Here is a 23,258-nt window from a genome sequence, read left to right on the forward strand (position 1 = left end):
TAACCTTGATATTTTAGCGCGGATGATGTATACCTAGTCTAACTGCACTGTAGGGGGCGAGAACGAGTCTCCGACTTCTGTGAAATTACCACATCAAATGAGACGTGCAAAGTCTACAAACATGGATGCAGTTATGAAGCCGCTTCAGGGCAGGTGCGTTCTTAGACCCTTTTTACTGGGGCACGCGCCCCAGTGAAAATCTGCTGTGCCCCAGTAAAATCTCAAGTTTGAGTTATAATTTACTTTGATAATCCCGAAATAAAAACATTAAACTATATGCAACAACTGAATTGACGCTTCTAAAAGCAACGCAGTTTAATCGAAGACTATGCACGCAGATAGGCTATTCTTTCCCGTGCGCGTCTCTGTGTATTTAACGGCAACGTGCACGTCGTGCAGCCTTTTGCGCAGAAGTACTTGGTTACACAAGTTTGTATAGGTAATTATGTTGTAAATGCAATTGTCAAGCAGTTTGTGATGCATTTTGGAAACAGGAGATGAGCGCCTGATCTAATGCGCTACCTGGCCCGTTCTCGAAGACTTACTTTTAGTCATTATTTGGGTAGCACACATATTCTGAATGCCTTCAGCAGAATTCAAATTATTTTCAGATTATTTTAATCTAGATTAATCTAGATTAATTCCAAGATTTAATCTAGATTAATCTAGATTAAAAAACAATTATCTATGCCCACCCCTAATATATATATATATATATATACCTTTAGACCTTTAAGTTAAATATTCTGGGGAAGCAGTCAAAGATTAGGATAAATACTAAGTAATACTTTCAGAAAAGTACACAGGGATGCTTTGGTCAGGATGGACTGATCACAATTTATTTATTTATTTTTTTTTTTTTTTTATATAATCATTTATTTCATATTGTAGGATTGATTACATAAAAATGTCCTGAGGAAGACAGCTTTTTGTCCAATAGGTTTATTCACTGAAAACATCTGCAATAAATATTTTGAATATTTAAAATATAAATGATGAATTTGCAAGTAATATTAAAATTTACGGAGCCCCTAAAAGGTCATGGTGGTCGAAAAAATTTAGGGGTGGGTGAGAAAAAAATAGGGGTGGTGGAAAAAAAATTTGGGGTGGGTAGAAAAAAATCGGGATGGTGAAAAAAAATTCAGGGGTAAAAAGAAACGGGATGGTGAAAAATAAATTGGGATAGGTAGAAAAAAAATCGGGGTGGTGGAATTTTTTCTTTTTTGAGATGGGTAGAAAAAAATTGTGGTGGTGGGAAAAAAATTGGGGTGGGTAGAAAAAAAATCATATATTTTTTTTTTGCGTTCCCTCGCAAGACCAGCTGAGTTCGAACAAACATTTCTTATTTACTTAACAGCTTGCAGTGATTCACAATGGAGCGGTTCATAGAGCTTTATTTTGAATTTGGACTCAGGTATTAAGAAATACAGTCAGTGCTTCAAAGCACGGTTTTAGGACATTCTAAAACACTTAATGTAAAACACTGGAGGACTAGTACACACCTTACAGTATACAAAATATGAACAGAAAGCGCTCAATTGCACGTTATAGAGTTTCCTCCCATAAAGAATTCGCGTCTTAATGAAGACGGTGGCCTAAGCAGATGCTGAGTTTCGTGATAAGCGTTTTCTTCCCCATATAAAACCTTATTTAACGTGGCTTAATATAAGAAGACTATTCTTAAATATATGTAGAGACAAGTAATCCATTATCTTCTGTATTCTTTAAGGGAGGAAACCCTATATTGTGCAATTGAGCGCTTTCTGTTCATATTTTGTATGCTGTAAGGTTCGTACTAGTCCTCCGGTGTTTTACATTAAGCGTTTTAGAATGTCCTAAAACTGTGCTTTGAACTAAGCACTGACTGTATTTCTTAATACCTGAGTCCAAGTTCAAAATAAAGCTCTATGAACCGCTCCATTGTGAAAATTTGGAGCTTTATGAATCACTGCAAGCTGTAAAGTAAACAGGAAGTGTTTGTCCGAACTCAGCTGGTTTTGCGAGGGAACGCAAAAAAAAAAAAAAAAAAAGTAATACTTTTTTCTCCCACCCTGATTTTTTTCTACCCACCCCGAATTTTTTTCCCCACCACCCTTATTTTTTTTTACCCACCCCGAATTTTTTTTTCCCCACCACCCTTATTTTTTTTCAGCCACACCAATTTTTTTTCACCCACCCCTAAATTTTTTCGACCACCATGACCTTTTAGGGGCTCCATAAAAATTAGTTCAAGAAACAAATGAATTCTTAATTTACCATACTAGAAGAAAAAAATTATTTAGTCAACTACATATCCCATCACAAATCAGAAAACAGACCAAGATATCAGACATGACAAAGAAAAGTTTTAGAAACATAATTCAAAGAACTCAAAAGTAACTCCATATGTAATTATACTAGAAAAAGTGAACGCAGTCACATGTGAAACCAGCAAAATGATGAAGAAGCCACACAGGCCTGGTGCCCTGTCCATTTGCACTTTTTCTGGTGCCAGTATGTCTGTGAAGGGGGACAAGGCATGGTCAGTTCCAGAACTGAACCAAATACGCCTTTAAAACATATGTACCTCTGACAGGGGTAAAAAGAGAAAATTAAGTTATTAAATATAGTGTCTACCTGAGCTTTGCTTTGTTTAAACCAAACCAGAGGACCCTTGGATATGGAAGAACTATCATGAAAGTCCAGAGACATTCGGAAATCGACACTTCTTGACTGGCAAGACGGCCGAGAGCAGAGACCCAAACAGTGAAAGTGAGTTGTTCAAAACCTTTCTTTTTAGTAAACTCTGTGTACACAAACAATGTTCTCAATGCTCGAGTTCATGTGTAGAGACCCAGACGATACTTTGAGCAAAGTTTCATGGTGTGTCGAGCCTTCTTAGTGTTGTAAAAATATCGATTTTGATGCGCTCAAAGATATGCCCCTAGTAATCCCATTCACCGGCCATTGACCACAAAACAAATCACGGTCAATCTCAAAAACGGCTCGTTTGTCGTAATTATGCTTTTAGATATAAGTTTGTCTCATTTACAGTAAAAAAAAAAAAATAGCCCAGGTTGCATTTTGGCAATAGTTATCCTTTAAATGCGTTTTCTGTACACACGTTCATTCTAGGAATCACACGTATGCATATTTAAGATATGATCATAAGATCAAATTTAGGATGGTTTCTGAGCAACATTTTATAAATAAGGCCCCTTGACTTTATAAGACTGCGACTCACTGTTAAGCAGCAATTGCTTGACAGATGGCGAAAGGGAACAGCACAGTGCAGGTAAAGCTTATTGGAGTTTAATTGATTCACTCCACCCATTCCGTCTAAAGTGAAAGTAAACATTGCACACTGCCATTTAGTTTACTGCAGTGTCAGGACACTCCTCAGAGGAGCAACAGCATCAGAGAACCACACAGACAAGAAGCTTCAGATACCTTCACTTGCTCTGGGATCCACTTATCTATGCAGTGACATGTAAAGTATTCACAGCAAAACTAATCAGAATCCTACATTTACAAATTATTGAAAAAAAAAATTAATTCAGATCACATCAGAGGACTCATGGATATGGAAGCGCTGGCATGGCGCTCCAGAGACCTGCACTCTCTCCAATGGTGTCCAGAATTACAGTCCTAAAAGTGAAAAGGGGAAAATCCAGATGTGAAAACCCCTGTTAAATATCAGTGAACAAACATGAAACATACACAAAATGTACAAAGTCTCCAGCAGAGGGCAGCAAAACCAAGTTTAACAGCTCTAGACATTTAAGTAAGCAAAAAGGTACAAAAAGGCTCTAAACTGCAATTCTTCTAAAATTATGTGATTGCTTTGTGTAAGGAATTTGAAAAGCAGACCACACCACTGATTCTAACTAGTTAAGACATGCTTCTTTTCGTTAAACAATGATGTATGTTTAGTCTTGATGTATGTTTTGTCATAATAAAAGTAATAAAGAAAAGAGAAAGAGTTAAAACATCTGGAAACCTCTTACATCTGAGTCTGTATGAAAGAAGACTGAGGACAGATTAGATACATTTATTGTTTAGGAAATGTATTATAATTATTATTATTATTATTATTATTATTATTATTATTATTATTATTATTATTATTATTATTATTATTTTCATTTCCACCAATTTAAATAACAATGTTATACATTCTTAAAAATAAAGGTGCTTTAAAGGGTTCTTCAAGCGATGCCATTTTTGGTTCCATAAAGACCCATTCAGTCAAAGGTTCTTAAAAGAAGCATCTCTTTCTTACCTTTTTATAATCTGGAGATCGTTCTTTCGCACAAAGAACTTTTTGTGAAACAGAATGGTTCTTCAGATGTTAAAGGTTCTTTATGGAACCATTTATACAGAAAAGGTTCTTCTATGGTATCATGAAGCACTTTTTTTTAAGAGTGTACTTTGTGTGAATGATACATATGGGATTCAGACATTTTTTTAAAAAATTCCCCTTTAAAACAAAACATACAGAAGAGAAACATGAGAAATGTATGGTCATCCTCAGAAAATTAAACAATAACAGTATACGACAATAACAATAACAAATAACAGTACAAAAGAAAAAAATAAGGTTTGGTAAAATCATATATGTAATGCTTTTTCTCATGCAGACCGCAAACTACTAAACCTTCAGTTTTTACTCAACAGGTGCAAATTTATTATTTCCAACTTGTTTGTAATATATGAAACTTGCTCTTTAATTTTCAGTTACCCAAAATAGGTTTCATGTGACATGTTAAGCCTTTTATTGATATTCCTCATAAATCAATGGAACATTTCCAAAAAGTCGGTTGTTAAGAAAAGTATTGAAGTGAATTTTCTTTGTGCCATCTAGTGGTTTAAATGAGAATAAAGGGATATGTGCCTTTTATCCCAGTGCACCATTAGTCAAATTGTTCCCAACTTTGTAAAAAAAAAAAAACTTATGTAAAATATACCGTCATTATGTTGCTTCTACGTAAATTTTAAGGTTCAGTTTGGATATTTGTGCAGTTCAGAAATTCCACACATTTTTGTCTAGATAGATAGATTTTTTTTTTATGATACTACGCAATATTTATACAATTTTAATGAACTTTTTTTTTCCACTAGAATTTTTTTTTTTTTTTTTTTTTTTTGTATTTAATTATTTATTATTTTTCAATAAATGCAACATTTCACGTTAAAAGATTCTTAGAATTATTGCAGTTTTTCGTATTTCCTATTCATTTCCTATGTCGGTGATTTTTGACCACGGAGTCAAGTGTGACTATTTATTTATTTTATTTTTTTATTTTTTTGACTGTTTAACATATCCGAATCATGTCAGTGATTTTTACGTGTGCTCACATAGCTAATGGAACAAAAGTCACCAAGTGTCATCTCATTCCAATGAAGCTACGATTTTTAAAATTTCTAAACTTTTCAGTCAAAAATGACTAAAGAGGCCCAGAGGGTTAAATAATAGTTAATGATTACATTAAATACTAGTGTCTAACCCTATGACATCTGGAAGGTTGCAGGCAGTGGTCTAATATGTTGTGGTTTCTGAGATGTGTAAACTAGCAAGATCATAACATGCTTTGCATGTGCACATCAAAGGTTTATGGTAAGAATTGAACAATAAGATTCAAATTCATTGTCATGATTTTACAAAAATCATTTACACAGTGCCTTGTCACCATGGGGAGTGCATAAGAAGAGTTTAATGCATTATGTAACATGAACTGAGAATCAACAACAAATCCAAAATCCAAGTTAGTATTAAACTGTGCATATAATACATTTTAACAAGGACATTGTCTTATGAAGAACACCAAATCTGGCACCAATATAAGGTATATAACAAATATTAAAATTGAGGATAAAATTTTAATCCTCTGGATTACAACACAAGCAACTCATGAAAAGTACTGTGTATTTCCTTATATTTGTGTGGCCAAACCTGATGATCCGGTTTACTGTTTACACCAGCATGGATTCCACACGATTAATGATTCCTATCATGTTACCAAATTGTAGTTGTCAGTTGATTGTTACAGTAATTGCTCCAAATGAAACCTGAACATTAGAAGCTGATCATATCCATTGGCTCTCAGTGAAACTCAAACCTTGTGTATAGATGAGACACGCTACAGAGGAAAATTATCCTAAAACAAAATCTACATTATTAGCATCTCATTGAATTAAAATTGACAGAATTTTGACCGAAATGTTCATTATAAGCTTTGCTGATTTATGCCTATGGTAAATGGATGTGCAAATAAAACACTTTCAAAAACCTTATTTTACTGAATATATTGGCTATACTACAACATGGCATACCAGGCCAAAGAGTCTTTTGCATGTGGAGCGTGTTAACCCCCTTAGACCAATTGAAACACAATAAATAATTTTTATAGGTTAAAACTACTGTAAAAAAAAAAAAAAAAATCTAAAGTAGAGAAAACTTAAAAGTTTAAGGCAACCAGCTTCAGGAGATTTCTGAGTTTTCTCAAATTCAGTTTATACAACAAAAAGTTCAGACCTCCTATAAAAAACAAGTTGATAAATCTCAAAAATCTCCTGAAGCTGGTTGCATCAACTTCTCAACTGTTGATTTTTTACAGGTCATACTTTATCTAATAGCACATACATTTATCTTAACATGTTTGGCAGGAACATATTTGCAATCTGAATTGCACAATTGGCTGAATGTTTATGATTAAATATACATATCTTTTAGGTATTTGACATGTAATGTTTTTATAAGTGACATTCAAAATTGTGGTATTATTAAGTATAATTATATAATAATAACAATAAAATAAAACAATTTTATCTGAATGTTGCATAAATGCAGCTGTGTAAGTGGTGAACAGTTATTAATGTTGAGCTCTCGCATAATATGAGTAATGAGTTCATTCAAGGACAGTGACAGAGGTCTACTTGAATGTGTGAACTTAGCAAATATCTGTCTCACAGTGAATGCGCTCTGTTCTACACAGCTGTTCAATTTTATTTTCTCTTCACCTTCTATAACTAAAAACTAAGTCAATATTGGAACATTTTTGATAATATAACCCCATCTTGCCTCCTAAGGAAGTACAACTGAACCAGTACATTCATCACAGCTGTTGTAGTAGTTGTAGTTTAAAGTAAAATAGTATGATGACGATTATCAATCTTTCTCAGACTTTTACTAAAAGACAAGAAAAAGAAAAAAATCTATATTATTAGGCCAACCATCAAACATTTATTTATTATTTCATTCATACCCTTTTTATACATGCTTGATACTGAAGGCCTGGATAAAATAATAAGCACAATTCTTAAGAGAATGGAAGTCGTATTATTTTTCATAAAGGTGTTTACTGTACTTTACCAGTGTTAGTGATCAAAACTTCATTTTTGATTAGTAATAAGCATTGCTAAGAATTTGATCTGGACAACTTTTTTTTTCTTCAAAATATTGATTAGTTTGCACTCAGATTACAGATTTTCAAATAGTTGTATCTCGGTCAAATATTATCCTATCGTAACAAACCATACATCAGTTGAAAGGTTTATTTAGCATTCAGATGATGTATAAATCTCAATTTAAAAAGAAAAATGACACTTATGACTGGTTTTGTGGTCCATGGTCACAAATGAAAATAAACTTCCAGTGTCATTCCACATCATTTAGAAATTGTGAGATATACAAATGAGCGATTATGACACACATAATGTGTACCATTGACTTTTAATTTGTTCATTGATCATTTCCCCTGATAAAACATGTAAGCATGAACAAAGCAATGCGACAAGAGATGTATCTGTCACATTCAAAATCCTGTTATACTGATTGAATTCACATTGAATACATGACAGTACCCGACTAAAGAGTGTTATGGATATGTAGCATTTTAACTCATCTGAACAACTGAAATACAATAAATACCTCTTAACTAGATTAACACTATACATGCAACAGTAGCTCATACTTTATCTTTTAGCTTTTAACTTAACATGTTAGGCAGGAACGAGTTGAGTCACATACTGTAATATGACCACTGACTAGATGTAAATGTAGACATTTTGTAATTATTTGATTTGTTGTATTTAGTTGTCAAATCCAAACATGTCAGCATTCAATAATGTGGTTAAAACAAGTTATAATATTATAAAATATTATACTATTTTTTCGACACACTATCTTTCTCAGCCCCTCTCTTACCTGCACTACAAGACTACTTTACAGGGGTTTTGATGTAAGATATTAGTAATATGTCAGTGCAGTGTCAAAGGACTGTTCGGACATGAACAAATTTATCTCACACTGAATGCACTCTGACCTACCCAGCTCTTTCATTTCAGTTTCTCAAGTAAACATAAGAACAATACAAGAACAGTTTTGGTAATCTGGCCAGTGATCAAAGCTCACACATGACTTTCTGTGAAAGAACATTTCAACCAGTGCTGCAACATTCTTTAGAATGAAAAGTAAAACAGCAGGACGCATCTCACGCATATTATCGTAGCAAAAAAAACAAACAAACAAAAAAAAAAAACATAACACTATGATCATTAATCTCTTTCTTTCTTGTACTGAAATTAAGTTATTGCAAATGGAAAAACAGGCAGACTGTAAGCCATCAAAATTATTTTCCCCCATTACCTTCTTGATCATTTCAACTACATTGTTGTAAACACTTTATATTGAATTCAATAAATGCATATCTAAATTGCTGTTACCCTTTCCTTACAGCTTGCAGTGCTTGTGTTATGCTGTGTTATCACCGAATGACTAGACTCACTATCATGATTCAAATGAGACAAACATTTTAGTCAGATACAGTATTTCACAACTTTGTTGATCATGCTTAGCCTGTTTGTATTTTGTTAAGTTCTTGTGTACTTTTAAAATAATAAGAGGGTAATTTGGAACAGCTTGATGTCAAATTTGTCATTATTGTCTTTTTTTTTTTTTTACTTTATATTTATAAGTTTTATTATATTCATTCAATATGAGGCCAGTTACGTGTTTCGACTAAGGTCGAAAACAAAGTGCCAACAAAGTCTGACCCTGATCACAATATCAAATTGTTCAGGGTTGTTATTTCTAAAAGTCTACTAGTCAATTTTTATAAAATGTTACATTTGAAAAACAACCACAGAACAGGAATGACTTTTTAATGCTTTTGCATGATAAAACAATAGCAAACAATAATCTGATTGTCTTTGGTAATGTTGCACAACCTCTGAAGTACATTAAGATTAGGGTAGTGCATTACAATTCATGTAAAATAAAATAACATATATGATAAGGAGAAATTTAGAAACTCTCAAATGTTAATTAAAATGGCATTAGAAATGATGCATGTAAAAGATTACATTATGTTTGAAGAAAAAATTAAAATAGGGTCAGGAAACTCATCAGAGGAACAAGTAATAGCATCAGAGATCCGCAGAAACAAGAAGCCGCAGATACCTTCACCTGCTCTGGGACCCACTTATCTGTGAACAGGGAATATAATGCAACACGGTAAAATGTAATTTATCCACAGCAGAAATCATCAGAAACCTTAATTTATAAAATGATTAAGATAAATGTAATGTTTACCTGTGTTCCCTCCAGACAACACAAGAGGACCCATAGATATGGAAGCACTGTCATGGAAGTCCAGAGACCTGCGCTCTCTCCAATAGTGTTCAGAGTTACAGTCCTAAAACAGAAAAGCGAAAATCCAGCTGTGTGAATTCGTGATAAATATCATTAGACAAACATGAAACATAAAGGAGTATCTAGTATAAGACAAACCTTACCACCATAGACATTAAGTGTAACATTTACCTTCCAATATTTAATGTCGGATCAACAGAGGTTTATCAATGATAAATTATTAAACCTTTACAATGTAACCATTAATACATTTCCATATATTAGTCCTATAGCTACACAGAAACAAATCAGAGTTTTATTAGTTATGAGAGGTTTACTAAACTCACCAATGAGCAGTGATTGCTTGAGAGAAGGCAAAGGTGAACAGCACAGTGCAGGTAAAGCTTAGTGGAGTTTGCAGTGAAGATAAACATCCTGAAGGAGAAACGGCTGGATGTTGAGACGCCGTTCTGCAGCAGCACCACTGTGTCATCATCTGGATTGGGACACCTAAGAATATCAAAAATGACAGTCAGTAGACATTCAGCTTAAAAGCTAATTCCTGTAAATCATCACACATTTGCATTCTATGTACAATAAATGGAATTTGTTTGAAAGATAATATGTCAGGTCATCCTAAAAGGCATATGGATTATTATTTATTCAGTCTATGTGCAGATTTACAGTACAGTTAGTTAAGACTGACCTTCAAGGAAAAGATAAAAAAAAAAAAAAAACAACAACATTGATTTACTCTCTAACGATGAGATCCCAGCGGAGACTGTGATCAGGGTCATTCACAGGAGTAGCCCAACATGTGTCCAGCACCAGGGCAAACTGGCGGCTGTCAACCCCCTCAACACGAACTTCCACATGCATCTCCTGGTTGAGCTCTGCATCCACTGAACCAGTGAAGGGCCGGGTAAACTCATCATCCTCATATGGAATCATCCGAACCTGATACCTCCCTTCACCAGCGGGGAGGATCTTGTGCACACGGCTGTTGAAATAATGGATAGACCTATGTTAAAACTACTCTGGTTTATCACTAAAATTCTACTTTTTTATGAAACAGTACAGCTGGTATCAGAATATGTATTTGAGACTCACGTCTCCAGTGGGTTGATTTCCACATTCATGGAAAGTGTTTGTGTTTGAGGATAAACACAGCTAAAAGAAAGCTTAAGGATTTTCTCTCTGCTGATGGGACCAACTGACTTCGGTGTCCCCAGAATAAAGTTATCATAGATAAAGTGGGTGCCATTGGCCTGTGAACGAGATGTATAACATTTTGACTAAATTTAATACAAGTTATTTAACAAATAAAAACTTTTTTTTAAAGGTTGTTAATTATAAAACCCCACAAAGTTGTCAATATCAGTCAATTCAACTATTGGTTTTATCAGCCATTACAAATGTTTGGATGGTGTATTTGAATATATTATATATAATTTGTCCTACCACAAGATTTGTGCCACAGATGTGTTCATTGTTATCAAAATGGAAATCCACTCTGCCATTCCGGACTGTTCCTTTGCAGTTGGGATCATTAAGGTGTAAGACGTCAGCTGAAAAACCAGCCTCAAAGAGCTGACAGCGAGACACAGACATGGAGCCAGAGCTGCTTTCACAGGTTTCTGAGAAATCTGTGAGGAAAAAACAATCAAAAGATTGTCAGAATTATTAAAAAAGGCAATAATGGCCCAAAAAATCATATATTTTACATGATGAATGATACCAACCAAAAGAGTCAGCTCGTGGGCTGGGTAGGTCGTCGTTACACATACAGCCATAAACACCATTTTTTTTCCCACACCATTCATCCTCAGAGCAGCTGAGTTCAGAGCAGCGATCTCTCACATCTAAGAGAAGCACAGACAGATGAAATACAACACATAGCACAAATACATTGGGTCTTTTTTGTGTGAATTCAACATAATTTCATATATCCAATAATTTTCCTACTGAGATCCATAAATAATTGCTTATTAATAAATTAATCAGTCTTTTTAGAAATAAACTGCTGGGGGAAGTTATTAGCTTACCTTTAAGCTTTCTGTATAAATGCCCTCTATATGTCTAAGTCTATGTTAGCTGTGTAATTGCTCTTAACAACTAGCAATGTATGATTTGTGACAGGTTAGCAAAATGGTCAAAATCAGTTAACAAATCACCGCTCTTTTAAATACACTGGAATCATTTTTTTGCAACACATAGTCACAAGACAAAATAATCTGTGCTTAGATGTTATAATGACTTACCACAACGCAGACCTGAGCGCCATTCTGGGATCTGTATCTCCAAGATGGCACAAGCGGTCTCATAGGCCTCAACAGCTGAACATAACATGCCATTTGCACGTGTGTACAGACACAGATCATACACACAAGAGTAGTAGTAAGGTGCAGGGTCAACATGAAGGTGGCAGTTCTGGAAGGGACCAGTGGTGTTGGTGATAATACTACAGAGATCAGAATACCTCTGTCTGGATGGACACTCATCAGGATTACGAATCTGGTCTCTGGCACCACAGCTGAAGAATACATGAAAAGATTAAGGTCAGTTAAATGCCTATTCTGTTATATTACTTGGATACAGAAAGAGTTTACAGGTGAACAACAAACATCATTTGCTGTTCTTGTATATTTTGGACTAGGGCCAGGAATGCTCAAGAGAGATTTTACACTGGACATTGAGCGGCGACTTAACACAATACTAAAAGTTAACAAAGTAAATAAGTAAACCTTTGAACCTCCATGTCCACTGCACTATCAAAACAAACCTGCAAAACTTTTTTTTTTATCATGATCCACCAGACAAAAACAACTGTCCTAAAGTCTCATGGTTCTTACCCTGGAATGCTGGTGTCTGATTCCCAGCTGTGGCCAAAGGAATTGTCATCAGGAGCAATATCTCCACTGGGCAGAACTTTGTCATCTGAAGGATTACCATTGAAATTTCCACACATTCCACATAGAGATCCTTGGAATATTTCGCTCACTCTGATTAGAAGGCTGCTATGTCCATCAAAATGGACGATGAATTCATTAAATGCATTTAGAATTACAAATCCTTGCTCCTCCTGTACCTCTACAAGATCATTGATTTGATAAGCTGGAGTGTCAATAGCATTTCCATCAACCTGGAGGGAAATCAGACAATTCCAACATAAACAAATGATGGAAAATATATTTATACTGACATCATTTGAAGTGTAACTTACTTTAACTCTCCTGTTCTGCCCAATAGTGATGTGAGTCTGTTGTCCATTCTGAGACAACCAAACATCCACTGCAGACACAAATGATACCACATTGTTCCCACGGTGCCTGTTGGTGGCCACCACACGGAACTCCAGATCACTGTCTGTAACATTGCCGCAGGTCTGGGCAATCTCATATGAACATGTTCCCTGGTAGGATTAATACAACATACATCTCCATTACATCTTTCACTTCCCTCAAAGACACAACTTCAAATACAGAAATAGTTTGCGAGACATTGCACAGATTAGTAAATCAACAAATCTTCAGTGCTATGAAATATATTTAATGAAATACACTGTAGCACCAATAACCCTCCTAATCCTCCTTTGAATAAACTTGACTGTCAAGTCAATTGTCCATTACTATTGGGACACGACGCCAACAGTAAAGGTAACTGTCTGCAAATGACAGTAGGTTTTCCTAGTTTGTACCTGAAAGTGGGCCACAGCTCCATCAAAGGTGATGTAGTGGGGGTCACCCCAGACTGTGCAGGTGGACATTGGACTGTAGCAGTCACGATGTCCATTTCTGACTGCACACTCCATGGCCGGTGGGCAGGAAGATGCAGAGCAGCGTAGATCATTTGGAGCAAAACACTCACAGCGCTGGGAACATGTTGAATCCCAGAACTGTTCACCAATCTAAAAAAAAATCACATTAATAAATTTACATTTCTGTAAGATGATGTCAGTGAGTATTTTCACCTCCAAAAAAGCATCATGGTAGAGAGGTTGTGTGCCTCGTTATCCATTCCCTATGTGATAATGCTTAAACTATAATCCTTACATTGTAGTAAAATCCATCATACAAGCAGCCACATTGCTCCACTGGTACACAGAGTCCTCCACTCCTCACAAATCCCTCATCACAGAAACAACCTTCTGAGCATGTGTGTTCACAGCTAGCATCAATGCTGCTAGCACATGTATGACCACAGTCTGTGCCACACACCTCATAATGGCTGTTTGGGATGTTCGATGAGCAGTCCATGACTGGAAATGCAACAACAAAATGTATGTGTACAATCCATTTAATATTATGAACTATATTAAATTTTTAAAGATAAAAAAAGGAAAAAAAAAACTTTGGATGAACAAAAAATATTCAAGAGATGTCTTATTAAATCATATCTCACACCTCCAGCCACTTACCACAGGATGCAATTTCTCTCCAGGGATAGACAATGGCATTGACAGATTGACAAGCACTCACATAGGACTGGACAGAGCGACACAGGACATCATTATGATTACCAGAGATGCACACATCAAACACACAGCTATCAAAGTAGGCCTGTGGATCTACATAACCATGGCAGAAGCTAAAGGGACCCTGATTGTTCCTGATGATCTCACACAAAGCTTGAGTTGTGCTCTCATCTTGGCACAAAGGACAATGGTCTCCACAGCCATGACTGCATGACATGTCATCTTCAACCATCCATTCTGCCCCAAACTGGTCTGCTGAAGTTGCTAGAGCACCTGAAGGAGTGAGGAAGTCATCCTCTGGATGACCATTGAAGTTGCCACAGATGCCACACATAACTCCATTGTAGTCTGCTGGCACAACAATGTTTACCTCCCAGGAGCCACCAAAACTGACACTGAAACCAAAGTCAGTTGAGACATATATAAACTGTCCTGTGGAGTAGACAGATACTCGACCAGAGTCAAGGTAGACAGGGAGGTTTCTGATTTCTTCATCAACCTGTTTGAAGAAACAGAAAAGCTTGTTTATAGAAATCAATCATATCAATAATTACAACAATAATGTTTTTCATATCACATATATTCCATAGCAAATAACAGTTGGTGTGATTTGTTTACCTTAACAGCAGAATAACTGTTCATGTCCTGTGACATTTGCACAAGGTGCCCAGAGACATTGACAAAAACTTCAACAGTTATTGACACTGGCCATCCATTCCATGCTTCATTTCTCGCATCCACCTGGAAGTACGGCAGTCCGCGAGTATCATCACATACTGTTGCCAGCACATATCTACATGTGCCTTGAAAGTCAAAATAGGTTCTATCAAAGGAGATATAATGGGGGTCTCCAGAAGCATAACAGCTACCATGTGGACGAGGATGGCAGCCATACTCTCCTTCCACCACACGGCATATTTCCTGTTCACTGCACGATGATGGTGTGCAACGGACATTTCCAGTGATTCCATCACAGACACACAGGAACTGGCATTCTTCACCATGCCAGAACTGCTCTCCAGGCTGCCGATAACGACCATTATAGCGGCAACCACAACCAGTGGGAGGAACACAGCGATCTCCATCCAGCACCAGTCCATCATTACACTGGCAGCCTCCTTGGCATGGCAGCGTGCACTGGAATGGAAATGAGAGACTAGGGCAGGAAGCAGGACAGGATGTGCCACACAGTTCGAAATGGGTATTTGTTGGACAGTTGGGATCTGCAAGGACAAAACATGGAAAAGACAATGAATGATTAGCACTTTGAAGGAGATATGTAGTCTTAATTCTGAATATTTTATCATATTACAAGATACTAACCACAGTTGGTAATACTTCTCCACTCTCCAACTGCGATGCCATTCTGTTGGCAGTGCAGTGTATAGCCTCGCAGGGCCTCACATAGAGCTTCCCTGGCACCGTCCGTCTGCTCCAGCATCTGAATGCAATCTTCAATCCTCTTCCAAGCGTCTAGTGTTCTACTGCACTCAGAAAATGGTCCATCATTCCTGACCATGATGCTGCAGTGTTCACTGAACTCACTCCTGTTCTGATAAAGTCCAGGTTCCCAAATGTCTGCTGGGTCCTCACAGTGGGCTGACAGAGATCCATCACGCCAGCTGTCTGCGAAGAGCTGGGAGTCATCCAGCAGAACACCATCTGGACTGTAAAACTCATCCTCAATGTTTCCATTCAAGTTCCCACACAGACCTCCAAGTGTACCATTGTAAGTGGTTGGTGCAGTGATTCGGACAAAGTGCGGCCAGTCAGCTCTAACAGTCACTCCAAAGTTTGTCTCCAAAACAAATCCTCTTGCACTGCTGTGATAAATGTGAATCTGACTGGAACTAACACTGATGGGTAGACCAACCATCTGTCCATCCACCTGAGGAGAAATAAAAAAGTCTGACTTTGATCTAACATTTGATTTTGAGATAACGGTTAAACTACTCTTAATACAAGGCTGAGAAAAAATTTTTTGGCTTACCTGTACATTGCTACCTTCTCCTAATTCAATGGAAACATGAGTTCCTCCTGCCTCAAACTTCAGGAACCTGGAAAACTCCTGAAGGCCTCTGGGTACTTTCTCCACTGTCAATACAAAGTATGGCAGTTGGGATGGTCCCATCACTCTTGCAAGGGTCAGTCCACAAGCTCCTGGGTATCTGAAAGTTTGTCCATCAAAGCTGTAGTATGAACCCAGGCTTTCAACTGAACAGGTAGCATAACTGATGGGTCTGCAGCCCCTCACACCATTATGGAGTCCACACACTTCCGCTGGACCACACTGGTGCTCATAGCAATCCATTGACCTGCCATTGCAAACACATTGCCTCCCACAGTTCTCGTCCAACACTACTGACTGTCCCTGAGAGTAATAGAAGCCCTCAAAGACGCAGCCGCAGTTCGCTTCAGGCACACATTGCCCAGCACTGAGGATGTACCCATAATCACAAATACAGCTCTCCTGACTGGGCAAGGGACAGTTTATTGGGGCAGAGGGATTGCTGCAAGTCGCAGGACAACTTGTTCCTTGGGTCTCAAAATGACTGTGCTCAGGACATTGAATCTCTGGAAATGGAGGGCAGAAGTAAGAATATGCACCAAACTCTGTGATGTTTCACCTTGCACAATTATTAAAGTTACATGAAGTTGAATGCAAAATTTGGTTCTACTGAAGACATAACAAGACACTTACCACAAAAGCCTGGTTGTCTCCACTGTCCTAGTTGTACACCCTGTTGTTGGCATTGAGCAGAATACACATTGAGAGCCTGGCACAGAATGGGCTGGTACCCTCCTCCTAAGCAAAGATCATAGACACAGTTCTCTATGTAGGTCTGTGGTGAAAATACAGAGTGGCAAGATGCAAAAGGCCCTGAAACATCTCCTAGGATCCCACAGTGGTTTGTGTCACTGTAAAGGCTTATTTCATTGGCGGTACAAACTGCACAACCTAGACCTGTGCACCTGACATCATGACATTCAGGATCTGTGTCTCCCTCTACCTTCCAAGAGTTAGCAAAGTCAACATCTGAGCTCAGGATCTCCCCAGAGATTGAACGGAAGTCATCTTCAGGATGTAGATTGTAGTTCCCACACAGACCACATGTGGAATTTTGGTAGTTGTAAGGTACAGAGATGGTGACATAGCTATATGCATCATACGTAACAAGGAGACCAAAATCTGTGCTGATGGCCAGGGAAAAACCTGACTGATAGACTTGGATGGCACCATTGTGGAGGGAGAATGGTGTTGCTATAAAGGTTCCATTAACCTTGATAATGTTGATAAAAATAATTAGGAAAATGGAAGGCTGAACTCAAGTCAACATTACAGCAACACACTGATACTTACCTTTGACTCATAATAGTGATCTTTGACCAGTTCAATTTCTTCATTATAGACAAATACTCTAACCATCCGAGTCCATGACACATGCGTGCTACCCCGATGCTCATTTTTGCCCTCAATGCGATAATACGGCAAACCAAATCCACAAGCCTATACAATGACAAAAATTCAGAATCATTGAAGGATTTCCAATCTTATAAAATTTGTTCTACAATAAACAGAAAGCCATAGCAGCATTACTAACCTCAGACAAAACATATGTGCATGTTCCTTGAAAGTGAAAAATCTGATTGTCAAAGGTATAATAGTGAGGATCACCAGAGATGGTGCATGTTTGTCTTTGAATGTTCTGACAAGAGTATTGGAAAGCAGCAGGACGACAAGCTTGGGAGTAAGAACAGGGCTCAAAACTGCACTGGAGGCCTCTACTGGTACAGGTGCATCTTTCCTGGCAGGCGTCATCACTCCAGAAAGAATCTCCCAGCTGCACTGGAAAACCTGTAACAAACAGTTCATGGACATAAACACCTAAAATAATTTGCTCAGTTGCTAGAAATCTTCACATATGGCTCACTAGCATGGTATAATCAGATCTGAATAGGTCATAGTCCTTGTGCAAATAGCAAACACTGCACGCAGCCAGGGAGGAAACATTACCATTAAATTGACAACCACGTGTTCCATGATCTGTTCTAAAGGCCCATCTGCCTGGCACATTGACATTGCTGCTGTATGGTAGACTTGTGATGTCATTCTGGAGTGATCCAGTAATTGAGAAATGGTGACTTGAGTCGACAGTGTCATAACCAGCCTAATAATAAAGAAGACAGATGTCTGTATAGTACATTATTCCAAAAAGACTAAGAACCTCAATACAGTACTTGCCAAGATACTAGCAATCTTCTTCATTATAACAAAGTGCAAAAACAAAGGATGATCAATGCATCTTAATATCAGATTCCTCAATTCAACACACATGTTCTCAATCATGTTTTCAATCAACCAAATATAGATCAGTTACACAGTTGGCAATTGAGTATGTCCAGATGAGACAGAGACAAAATACAAAATAAATACAAAAAGGTATTGTATTGACTAAACATGCTAACTATCATATGAAAATCATGCAAAAATTGTCTAATAGTGATTTTTATGAGAAATTGACTCATCAGTTTAAGAGAGAAATTGATTATTTTGAAGGATTTTAAGGATTTTTTTTTTCTTTTAAAGGATTATCCAGTAAAACCAATCTTCTTTTATACATTCTTCCCAACATTCATAAATCAATGGCTTGTGTATTGAGAAGACCAATTGTTACAGAAATAAATCAATTGATGGAACTTTTATCCACATTTGTTAATGCACATTTGCATCCATTTTATTTACAAGATGCAATCCACTACATCTTTTATAGTCTATACAATTAACAAAGAAACTTATTTAGTCTCTTTTGATGTGATTAGTTTATATAGAAACCAGTGTTGGGCAGTAGCGTCGCTACAAGTAGTGAAGTTACTAGCTTAACTACATTTCTCAGTAGCGTGGCTATTTTCTGAATCAAATAGCTTTTCAGTAGCTAAGCTATTATTTTGATCAAGTTGCGCGGTAGCGTCAACAAAAGCTACAAGCTATATATTTTTCTATACTTTAAGCTCAAATCGGAAATATAACTGCTACGGATCACTGATCCTGACTGTCAGTCAAACCGTATTATTCCTCCCACCTCTCTCGTGAATGAAGTGTTGAAGCATCTCAACGTGTTTGCAGACTTGAGGTAAATAAAGAAGTGTTACATGAAGAGTACATGTTTTCTGTATTTATAACACAGCACTGTATTTATAAAGGCTAATGGTTTAATCTCGAGGAGATGAGAAAAGTGTGTCTTAGCCTAGCACTTGTTGTCGAGACAACCAAATTGCTTATGTGAAGCGCTGAATCTTTATATTTTAGCTAAATGTCAGAAAAAAGCTGATCGCCCACATAGCAACAGAAAACTGTATAATCTGCAATGCAAAACGTAGCATTAGAAATAGTAGTGGGCGCCTTGATTTAAGTCTTTGAAGCAGGCTAAGTACGAGATGGGCAGAGGGTGGGTGTCAAATTCATGGCGAAAGGCAAAATGTTTCGGTTCGCATTGACTTGGTATGATGTTGGTTCAATAGAAAAATGAAAATTTTAAAAAATAATTTAGATGTAGTGAACTACTTTTGCCATGTTGCTGTAGCTTAGCTTGCTACATTACCCAAGGCTGTAGCTTTTGTGTAGTTAAGCTTCATTTAATGAAGAGTAACTGTTAGCTTAGCTCACTACATTTTCCAAGTAGCTTGCCCATCACTGATAGAAACTTCCCACATAAACTAGGTTTGGATTCTTTGAGATTTTATTTAGGTGGTTGTAAGGAAATGAACCCACCAACTGCTATATTGGTAGATATAACAAGATTTATACTTGCGAAATATTATTTTCTGTATTGCAAATGCAAGGTATTGCAATGGGTTTTGGTTTCACACTTTAGCAATACTAACACTAAAAATAGGGGTTTTAAGAGAAAGGTCTGTGTTTTTTTAACAACGCCATATCCAATAACTTTTTATTTTATTGGAGATATATCAACAACATTTTTATACTTTTTAAGGGTTCAAAGGCGCAACTGCAACCCTTTTCTGTATAATATGAATGCTTAAATCCAATATGGAATGCAATTATAGAGAGCTACCATTTCTTGATAAGGTTTTGAAAAGTGATCAAACCTTATCTACAATAGTAAACCAACGAATAAAGACAGTCTATTTCATGTTTTAAGTAGCCATGTGCAACCATTAAAACTGTATTCCCATTCAAGGGAACTTGCACTGCATCCTCTAGTGGACACTATGGGAAATACCATCAGCATGACCACTGCCTGAAGCATGTGTGAAAACACTCCAAACTCCAAATCCATTGGACCACACAGCTCAATACATTAAGTATTATAACAGGGCTGTAATGCACGTCATAAACTTTTTTTGTCTTTAGGCATTTTCTGATACTTGAAGACACACAAAACCTTGGTGTATTCGTCTCAGCCAGGAGCACGCGTGTTCAGTGCTTGAGGGTGCTGAATGCAGTTATGGTGACAAGTTTCTAATGAGAAAGCTCCACTCAAATGTGTCCCTATTCTCGAGGGATGTGGGATAGGCACCTGCATCTCAGGTTAGGAATATTAGGAAACACTCTGCAAACGTTTCAAGTATTGCGTGTCTCCATTTGAAGACTTGGAAACAAGCACGATTAATGCGTTTTGTGCATGAGTGAGGAGCGTGCACATTCAGTTTCCAAGGAAAATGAATACACTCATTGTGAGACCGTTTGTGTGGACACTTGATCCATTCGCAAGACTACTGGAGCAAGGAATAAGTATGTTTGGTAAGTATGTTTCCCTCTGTTTGGTCTGTCTCTCCAACCAATTGCAAAATCGTTCTTTGCTTAGTGAGTTAGTCACAGATAATGCAATGCCTATCAAATAAATTTGTCATCTTGTGCGTACCTGTACATATCTCTGCGTTGGAGCAATTGCACCATAGTTCATTATAACAAATGAGAGATGGCCATTTGTAATCAAAACCACTTGGAAAGATGTTTCCTTAAAAAAGACAAAAAAAGGTTAGAATACTTTTTAAGTTAAGCAAGAAAACATGTGGTATTTTTATTTATTTTTTTAATGGACACATGAAGGTTTCCATAACACCAAATTGGCCTACTTACTGTTCGTGAATTTGAGTAGTATGCAACTTTATCCCATGTTGCAACAAAGACCCATGAAGCAGAGAAACTCAAGTCAGGGAAGTACTGGTTTATGTCTTGGGTTGCCTGAGTAAGAACACTATCAGAGGTGTACTGTTGATATGAGATGACACCATTCCAACGGTTGTCAATATCTGTCCAGAATGGAGAAATGAGGTCTTTCCCACCATAGGCTGGGAACTGGTATGGAGAGTAGCTGCCCCATGCCCCATCAAATGTCAAGTGTCCATTGTTGTTGACCTAAAATTGAAGAGAATTAATATTGTGTGCTAGATTCTTATTAAAGATGCAAACATGAAATTTAAATTCAATTCAATTAATTGTAATTTTCCCCATTTACTTTTTACAGTCTCCAGTTACAGACACTCAGCATCCAAAATCACCTCATTGCAAAATGACTTACATAAATTTGGTTGTATGTTTGTCCAAAAAATATGAACGGCTGCTGGAGGTATATAACTGATGAACTCCCATCATCAATGCGTCCATTCACTGTGTCACCATTTCCAAATGGATAAAATGGCCCCGTAATAATGATACCACTGACTGAGAAAAATTAATGGTAACACTTAATAACTATACACTATGAGTCATTAGTTAAGCATTGGTAAATAGTTAATTAATCATTTATAAAGCATTATTCCTACATTAATAGACATTTGTAACAGTTCATAAATAAAAGCTATAAATGCTCTATTCTTGTTTTATAAACATCTGTATAATATGCTTAATAATTGTATTTTCATACTTTATTAAGGATCAGTTAATCATTTCTAAATTACGCATTACATTACTTACAAACCAGTTAGTTAGTAGTTGTAAGTGGTTCAGGAGATCATTTAGACAGTGTTAATAAACTATTTGAATGCACATTTATACGTTATTATTCAGACATATATTAACAGTTAGTCATGGTGTTAATAAATGCTTTAATAGCACATATTCCTACTGTAACTCATAACTAATTCAGCCAGTTATAAGATGTCAGTTAATGGTTTTTGTGAGCTCATCTAAAGTGAGGACTATTTATGCCTTGTAAAGTGTTTACAAAAGTCGTTCTTCTGTTCTGGCAATATCACTTTTAGCATAGCTTAGCATAGATCATTGAATCCTATGAGACCAATAGGGTGAATGGGTTTCAAAACGGTAAAACTCAACTTATTAACACTTTGCAAGGCATAAATAGTCCTCACTTTAGATGAGCTCACAAAAACCATTAACTGACAGCTAGTAAATGTTTTTTCCTTGCTGGACCTGAGACTTGAACCTGCAACCTTTGGGTTACAAGTCAGACTCTCTAACCATTAGGCCACGGCTGTCCCCAATATTTGAAGTCTTATGGCTGTATATTAGCTGTGATTACCTTTTGCCTATTTTAAAATGATAGCCTATCCTGTTCCTGGAGATCTACCATCCTACAAAATTCAGCTCCAACCCTCATTAAACACACCTGAACCAGCTAATCAATCTCATAGGCAGCACTTGATATTTTCAGACAGCTGTGTTGGAGCAGGGCTGGAACCAAAATCTGCAGGTAGGTAGATTTCCAGGAACAGGATTGAGCACCCATGGCATATATATCTTAATACATTGGTTCCCAACCATGTTCCTGGAAGCCCCCCAACACCGCATGTTTTCCATTTTTCCTTAATCAAACACACCTGATTCAGATCATCAGCTCATTAGTAGAGACTCCAAGACCTGAAATGGGTGTGTCAGACAAAGAAGAGATGCAAAATGTGCAGCATTGGGGTTCCTCCAGGAATGTAGTAGGGAACCACTGGTTTAATACATTGTTTAAATGCACCAAAAACACAAAACATGGATCTGATTTGCTCATGAAAAACAATAATCCTCCAGATTCGAACAGTACATTACCAGTCATAATGTCTATTGTTGTAGTTTCTGTGGTTGAGGTTTTGATTGTGGTTGTCTCTGGCATGACAGTAGTAGAGGTAGTGTTTATGTTGCTTGCATCTGGAAGAAATGATAAATATTACATAAAAACCATTTACATAAAAAAATAATAAAAT

General features: G+C 36.9%; 1 protein-coding gene across 1 annotated transcript in view; it reads right to left on the bottom strand.

The window, feature by feature from the left end:
• LOC141297534 (alpha-tectorin-like) overlaps nt 1-23,258 on the bottom strand; it is a 37,363-nt gene that overhangs the window by 8,035 nt on the left and 6,070 nt on the right. The window contains exons 9-30 of the mRNA XM_073827956.1: nt 21,629-21,752; nt 21,187-21,465; nt 20,969-21,064; nt 18,100-18,253; nt 17,687-17,940; nt 17,446-17,592; nt 16,786-17,365; nt 16,075-16,658; nt 15,408-15,972; nt 14,703-15,307; nt 14,028-14,583; nt 13,663-13,868; nt 13,308-13,517; nt 12,834-13,022; nt 12,463-12,752; nt 11,872-12,143; nt 11,353-11,472; nt 11,072-11,256; nt 10,721-10,878; nt 10,365-10,610; nt 9,958-10,120; nt 9,572-9,674 (exon numbers count right to left, since the gene is read on the bottom strand). Coding sequence (XP_073684057.1) covers nt 9,572-9,674; nt 9,958-10,120; nt 10,365-10,610; nt 10,721-10,878; nt 11,072-11,256; nt 11,353-11,472; nt 11,872-12,143; nt 12,463-12,752; nt 12,834-13,022; nt 13,308-13,517; nt 13,663-13,868; nt 14,028-14,583; nt 14,703-15,307; nt 15,408-15,972; nt 16,075-16,658; nt 16,786-17,365; nt 17,446-17,592; nt 17,687-17,940; nt 18,100-18,253; nt 20,969-21,064; nt 21,187-21,465; nt 21,629-21,752 — 6,086 coding nt within the window. The remainder of the gene's footprint in view (nt 1-9,571; nt 9,675-9,957; nt 10,121-10,364; nt 10,611-10,720; nt 10,879-11,071; nt 11,257-11,352; nt 11,473-11,871; nt 12,144-12,462; nt 12,753-12,833; nt 13,023-13,307; nt 13,518-13,662; nt 13,869-14,027; nt 14,584-14,702; nt 15,308-15,407; nt 15,973-16,074; nt 16,659-16,785; nt 17,366-17,445; nt 17,593-17,686; nt 17,941-18,099; nt 18,254-20,968; nt 21,065-21,186; nt 21,466-21,628; nt 21,753-23,258) is intronic.

This window comes from Garra rufa, chromosome 22, assembly GCF_049309525.1.
Source record: "Garra rufa chromosome 22, GarRuf1.0, whole genome shotgun sequence".
NCBI lineage: Eukaryota > Metazoa > Chordata > Actinopteri > Cypriniformes > Cyprinidae > Garra > Garra rufa.